General features: G+C 37.9%; 2 protein-coding genes across 2 annotated transcripts; one reads left to right on the forward strand and one right to left on the reverse strand.

Annotated features, from left to right (window-relative positions):
• The first annotated feature begins 1,590 nt into the window (after positions 1 to 1,590).
• On the forward strand, positions 1,591 to 2,514 carry LOC147358737 (olfactory receptor 9G19-like). Its single transcript, XM_086338216.1, has one exon. It carries the CDS (start codon positions 1,591 to 1,593, stop codon positions 2,512 to 2,514), a length of 924 nt encoding a protein of 307 aa, XP_086194342.1.
• Positions 2,515 to 5,550: 3,036 nt separating this feature from the next.
• LOC147358738 (olfactory receptor 9G4-like) lies at positions 5,551 to 6,489 on the reverse strand. Its single transcript, XM_086342136.1, has one exon. It carries the CDS (start codon positions 6,487 to 6,489, stop codon positions 5,551 to 5,553), a length of 939 nt encoding a protein of 312 aa, XP_086198262.1.
• Positions 6,490 to 7,595: the final 1,106 nt, after the last annotated feature.

Below are 7,595 nucleotides of genomic sequence, written 5' to 3' on the forward strand. Positions count from 1 at the left end.
TCTGCCTCTTGAGAAATCTGTATGCAGGTCAGGAAGCAACAGTTAGAACTGGAAATGGAACAACAGACTGGTTCCAAATAGGAAAAGGAGTACATCAAGGCTGTATATTGTCACCCTGTTTATTTAACTTCTATGCAGAGTACATCATGAGAAACGCTGAACTGGAAGAAACACAAACTGGAATCAAGATTGCCGGGAGAAATATCAATAACCTCAGATATGCAGATGACACCACCCTTATGTCAGAAAGTGAAGAGGAACTCAAAAGCCTTTGATGAAAGTGAAAGTGGAGAGTGAAAGAGTTGGCTTAAAATTCAACATTCAGAAAACGAAGATCATGGCATCCGGTCCCACCACTTCTTGGGAAATAGATGGGGAAACAGTGGAAACAGTGTCAGACTTTATTTTTCTGGGCTCCAAAATCACTACAGATGGTGATTGCAGCCATGAAATTAAAAGACGCTTACTTCTTGGAAGGAAAGTTATGACCAACCTAGATAGCATATTCAAAAGCAGAGACATTACTTTGCCAACAAAGGTTCATCTAGTCAAGGCTATGGTTTTTCCTGTGGTCATGTATGGATGTGAAAGTTGGATTGTGAAGAATGCTAAGCGCTGAAGAATTGATGCTTTTGAACTGTGGTGTTGGAGAAGACTCTTGAGAGTCCCTTGGACTGCAAGGAGATCCAACCAGTCCATTCTGAAGGAGACCAGCCCTGGGATTTCTTTGGAAGGAATGATGCTAAAGCTGAAACTCCAGTACTTTGGCCACCTCATGTGAAGAGTTGACTCATTGAAAAAGATTCTGATGCTGGGAGGGATTTGGGGCAGGAGGAGAAGGGGACAACAGAGGATGAGATGGCTGGATGGCATCGCTGACTCGATGGATGTGAGTCTGAGTGAACTCCGGGAGTTGGTGATGGACAGGGAGGCCTGGCATGCTGCAGTTCATGGGGTTGCAAAGAGTCGGACAGGACTGAGCGACTGATCTGATCTGATCTGATCTGATAGCATGTACATGCTCAGTCACTAAGTAGTGTCTGACTCTTTGTGACCCCGTGGACTGTAGTCCACCATGCCCCTCTGTCCATGGGATTTTCCAAGCAAGAGTACTGGAGTGGGTTAGCATTTCCTCCTCCAGGGTATCTTCTTGACTCGATCAAACCTGCATCTCCGGCAGCTCCGTCATTGGCAGGTGGATTCTTTATCCCTGCATCACCTATGTATCTCTCTTTTCTGAATAAAGCCTCCACAGAATAATGGTCAGTGCCGTTAGCTTCACTGCTGTATCCTAATGCCCAGACAGCCCCAAGCACTCAAGAAATATTTTCCTAATAAATGAGTAAGACCCAAATAGCATTAAGACTTTCTAGTAGTCAAGTCACATTGTTGAAATAAATATGTTGAGGCTCAGAAATCTTCCCTCATCTTCCCAAATACACCAAGATTCCTGTTCAGCTCTTCCTTACCTTAATAACCATAGTCTTGACTATATTTCATAGATTTGTATAAAAGAATGTTTTCCTTTGGTATGGGTTGAGGTAATTAAACTCTTAATTCCTTCATTTGCAGGTGAGGTCTCTTTAAACCATGGAGAAGAACAATCATACGGTGACTGAGTTCATCCTTGTGGGATTCACAACAGACCCCAAGATGCAGCTGGTCCTGTTTGTGGTGTTCCTTGGTGTGTACTCCATGACCCTGGTAGGAAATACCACCCTCATAGCGTTGATCTGTAATGACTCTCGACTGCACACACCCATGTATTTTCTCATTGGGAATCTGTCTTTTCTGGATGTCTGGTACTCCTCTGTGTACACCCCAAAGATCCTAGTGACCTGCATTTCTGAAGACAAAAGCATCTCCTTCACTGGCTGTGCAGTCCAGTTCTTCTTCTCGGCGGGGCTGGCCTACAGCGAGTGCTACCTGCTGGCTGCCATGGCTTATGACCGCTATGTGGCCATTTCCAGTCCCCTGCTCTATGCTCAGGTCATGTCGAGGAGACTCTGTATCTGTTTGGTTATATATTCCTATACTGGGGGTTTTGTCAATGCAATAATACTCACCAGCAACACATTCACATTGAATTTTTGTGGTGGTAACATTATTGATGACTTTTTCTGTGATGTCCCCCCTCTCGTGAACTTGGCTTGTGATGTAAAAGAGACATACCAGGATGTGCTGTACTTCCTCCTGGCCTCCAACGTCATCACGCCCACTGTGCTCATCCTGGCTTCCTACGCCTTCATCATTGCTGCCATCTTACGAATTCGCTCCACCCAGGGCCGCCTCAAAGCCTTCTCCACCTGTTCCTCCCACCTGATCTCTGTCACCTTATACTATGGCTCCATTCTCTACATCTACTCCCGTCCAAGTTCCAGCTATTCCCTTGAGAGGGACAAGATGGTGTCTACATTTTACACCGTGGTGTTCCCCATGTTGAACCCCATGATCTACAGTCTGAGGAATAAAGATGTTAAAGATGCTCTGAAAAAACTCTCCAGGTTCACATAATCTGAAGTCTAAACTGACATAAATTTCTTGAAACATTGCTAAGTGAAAACAGACTGCTTCAGGGGAAGTTTGGGAAGGAATATTAAAAAAAACACACACACACACATCTGTTTCTTTACTCAAAAAAATTCAGTGAAAAAGTCTTTTTCTTTGCTTTAGTTTGTTTTGTTTAATAATTCTGCTATAATCTATTCTACAACTTAATAAATTCAACTTAATATAACTTTTTAAAATGATATCAAAATTTAATGCAATACAAGAGTATATATCACTTCTGAAATTCCAAATGATTAAATTTTACTATTTCCTTGGGATAGACCCATTTTCCACCTACTTGATGAGTATTAAGGGATCGTGAAGAAACCATTAAATGGATTCTTGACATTTGTGGAATATATCCCAAATTCTTCTTGTCTGATACAGTGCTTCTGTGGTAATGAAAGAGTAAGCACTGTGAAGAATTTTTTGATGGAAAGAGGAGGCAATGAGGTGTTAGATAATAAACACAGATAAAAAGAAAAATCAGAAATATCAGAACTAGTACAAATAATGAATTGACCTCAACTATTGGTTCTAAAGCTTTTATTTAACTGTATTTTATAAATGTACCCATTACAACAATAGCTATACTCTTTCAACAAAAAATTGTAACTTCTGATGTGCAAACTCCTCATTTGTCAAATGTAACCAACATTCTGTAATTTGCAGTGTTGTTGTAAAGAACATTTTTTTAATTAGTCATATCAGGTGGTCAAGAAGTAAAAAGAAAATAATTATTAAAATTATTAAAAATTAAGTAAAGTTGACCTGAAAATTTTAAATGTTGTTCTAAAATACCTTCCTTTCAATGTTTATCAGTGAATGATTTTAACTTTTTTTCATAAGAAATGAGTTCCTCTGCTTTCTTCTGGTTTTCTTCCATCTTTCTCCATCTAATCTCTAGCTGATTCAGACATTTCCCACTAGCCAATGATATCATATATAGTCCATAAATATATAATCTATACATATTATGTTCAAAGTATTTCAAAAGCTACTTGCTGAAGAGACTTGGCAGGTGGTAGACAAGTCAAACAGAGACAGAACCAATACCAGGATGTACTCACTTTTAGGGTAATAACCAGACGTGGGTACTACTAAGCATTTAGCTTTCCCTTGCCATGCAAATTCACATTTGGGGATTGTAGCCTGATTTGAATTTAGCCTCTTTTTAAAGGTAAAAAGTAAACTGCCTAATACATATTACAAAAATGGGGGAGGGGGGAATAACAAGATAAGTTTTTAACTTAATCACCTGTGTCAGAAGCTTATAATTCCAGATTAAAATCATAGATCCATTGTTTTGCACTTGCCTAGCTATCATTTATGCATATGTGTGGAAATTAAAACATATCTTGAAGGATCACCTACAACAAATGTTTGGAAACATTATCTTCACTTTTTTTTTTTTTTTATTCTTCCAATTTTATTTTATTTTTAAACTTTACATAATTGTATTAGTTTTGCCAAATATCAAAATGAATCCGCCACAGGTATACATGTGTTCCCCATCCCGAACCCTCCTCCCTCCTCCCTCCCCATACCATCCCTCTGGGCCGTCCCAGTGCACCAGCCCCAAGCATCCAGCATCATGCATCGAACCTGGACTGGCAACTCGTTTCCTACATGATATTTTACATGTTTCATTGCCATTCTCCCAAATCTTCCCACCCTCTCCCTCTCCCACAGAGTCCATAAGACTGTTCTATACATCAGTGTCTCTTTTGCTGTCTCGTACACCGGGTTATTGTTACCATCTTTCTAAATTCCATATATATGCGTTAGTATACTGTATTTATGTTTTTCCTTCTGGCTTACTTCACTCTGTATAATAGGCTCCAGTTTCATCCACCTCATTAGAACTGATTCAAATGTAGTTCACAGTTTCTATAATCTGTTTTTATAGGCATGAAAGTATTTTTGAGAGTCAAATATATAACATCAGATTATGAACAAAAAGAGTATCTGGAGAGTTACTGTTAATTACCTTTGTTATGAATATTGATGACAGTGAAAGGATCAGTACTCTTCCAAAAGCAATAGAGATTATTATTGCTTACAATGAACTTTTTAAAATGTTAAACATAAAATGCAGAATCAGTTTTCAAAAATAGCTATATATTGCAAGCAAATCACAGGAAGAAAAACAACTAAACCTGCCTTGTACTAAATATTGACCTGTAAGTTCTAGGTAATTAAAAAGTCCCATCATTGTCTGTGAGGGTGGGAACAAACACTGAATCTAGAATACAGCAGAGCTTTAATTTGTTGGGGATTTGGTGTTTTTTTTGTTTGTTTGTTTGTTTGTTTGTTTCTATTTGCCCCATGTGATGTTGTTATTTTCCTTCATGGGGAATATGCAGTTCATCATCAGATGGATGGCATGGCAGACTACTCATTCTATCTGGAAGAGATCACACTTAAGGTAGTAATCCTAATAACATATGTTTCTCTATATTTAGAAAAGTGTTTTCTTCATAATCTAAACAATTCAAACACATTGCTTAATATTTCATCGAAGTTGAAGGCACAAGGATGACAAAGAAATAATCAATATACACAATTAGAGTTTTATGAAGGAGTTTGGAAGAACAAATATTTGTCAAATTTTGTTTCCAGCTTTTCACTATTTTAAATCTACTTCCCAATCAATAAAGTTTGCTCACCAAGATTCCAACTCAAACTATGTATTTGAAAGCCATCCAAATCTACTTTCTTTTTCAAAGAGGTCCCACAAAATCAAAGAGGATGAGTTTTTATGAAAATTGAGTACTGCAAAGTAGCAGAATGCAATATTGTACAGCATCAAACAACTCAATGTTAGTTTTAAAAGTTTAATCACAACAAAAGAATAATCGACAGAAAATGGTTCAATCAATGATTCATCTTTTAAGCAAAATGTGTTGTATTTACTTGAAATATGGCAATGTGCACAAGCATGTTTATAAGACAATAATTTGGAAAATGCAATGCCAGCATCCTGCAAAAAGATCACCTTCATCTTTGAGGTCTTATAGTCTGTGTTGCTTTCCAGAAGGCCGCTTTAACATCTTTGTTTCTCAGGCTATAGATGAGAGGGTTGAGCAATGGATTGACCACAGTGTAAAACAGAGATGCCACTTTGTCCTTCCCAAGGGAGTAGGTGGAACTTGGCCTTGAATATGTGAAGAGCAACGATCCATAGAAGAGCATGACCGAGACCAGGTGTGAGGCACAGGTGGAGAAGGCTTTGCGCCTTCCTGAAGCCGTGCGGATCCTCAGAATAGCGAGAAGGATGTGGAAATAGGAAATGATGATGACAAGAATATTTGAGAGGACCGTGAAACCCACGAGACCCAGGAGGACCTGCTCATAGACCTTGGTGTCTGTACATGACATCTTCACCAGTGGTGGTACATCACAGAAATAGTGGTCAATAATATTTTTGCCACAGAAACTCAGGCGAAAAGTGTTGGCAGTATGTGCTATGGCATTCAAGAACCCTCCTATGTAGGAGCCAGCAACAAGCCTAGTACAGAGAGAAGGGGACATAGAACTTGAATAAAGTAGTGGGTTACAGATCGCCATGTGGCGGTCATAGGCCATGGCTGCTAGGAGATAGCACTCAGTGTAGGTTACAGCACAGGAAAAGAAAAACTGGGCTCCACATCCAGCCAATGACATGTGCTTATCCTCTGAGACACAAATCGCCAGGATTTTGGGGGTGTACACAGAGGTGTACCAGAAATCCAAGAAAGACAGATTGCCAATGAAAAAATACATAGGTGTGTGCAGGCAAGAATCAATATGGATTAAGATAACTAAGGACATGTTACCTGACAAGGTGATCAAATAAAATATCAGAAATATTCCAAATAGGGTCAGTTTCCACCAGGGGTCTGTTGAGAGGCCTAGTAAGATGAATTCATTCAGGAGGGTACGATTTCCAACTTCCATGTCCACTAGGAGAAAGTCTGATAAGATAAGAAAAAGTTGCTAAATGATTTAATGATTTTCTATTGAAAGAAATAAACTGTGTATTAAACCAGCAATTCCTAGGAAGCTTATGGACTTTTATCTCTTATTGCTTAGAATGACAGAACATCAGTCTGTGACTTAGGGGCCACTGGAATTCAAGTTAGAATCTCATTTTGAAATTTGGTCTTTCACTTCCTAATTGTTTAATGTAGAACACTTCCTCCCATAGGCACCCCAAAATTACTTCACAGAGCAACTATCAATGAGAAAAACCTGATTCCAATAGACCATATTTGGGGCCATAAAAACACTCAATAATTTTAAAATAATTCAAGCTATTGGAAGTATATTTTCTGACCCCCATGTGTTGATAATTACATTAGAAACCAGAAGTAGAAAATAGATCTATGAAAAATTCCCAAATATTTGAAAGAATATTTAAAACACTTCTAAATACTTTATAAGCAAAACTTAAAAGTACATATAGAAATTATTTTTAAGAAAGTGAAAATAAAACACAACATATTAATAAGTGGGAAATAGTAAAGCAGCACTTACAGGGAAATTTCCAGCACTGAACACCAACAAAAAATAAATAAATAAAAGCTCTTTAATTGGTGATATTTGCTTGTAAATGTGGGCAGGAAGTGGCCCAGATGACAGAGTAGAACACTAAGCTCACCTCCTCCCTTGAGCACACCTAAAATATAACTATTTACAGAGCAACTATTGATTAGCATAATCTGAAGACTTTCCACAACTGAAGAAACTGAATACATAAAGAAGAAACTGTGAGATAAATAGGAGATATGATGATACAGATAAGTTGACACCTTGCATATATAGATAGAGAGAAAGATAGCTATATTTACATTTCACGGTAGTCACAAAAAGAGAAGAGAGAAGAATCCAAACACAACACTAAAGATAGTCAAAAAATCACAAGAGAAGACAACAAAAAAGGAATTTTTAAAAGAATTATCAAAAAAATAACAAAATGGCATTAAGAAATACGTATGAATACTTATTTTAAATATAAATGGAATATATTAGCAAATCAAAAAATATAGAGTGACTAAATGAAT

This window comes from Bos grunniens, chromosome 15 (assembly GCF_055505025.1).
Source record: "Bos grunniens cultivar Pamir isolate PY7600 chromosome 15, Bosgru_T2T1.0, whole genome shotgun sequence".
In the NCBI taxonomy this organism is placed as follows: domain Eukaryota; kingdom Metazoa; phylum Chordata; class Mammalia; order Artiodactyla; family Bovidae; genus Bos; species Bos grunniens.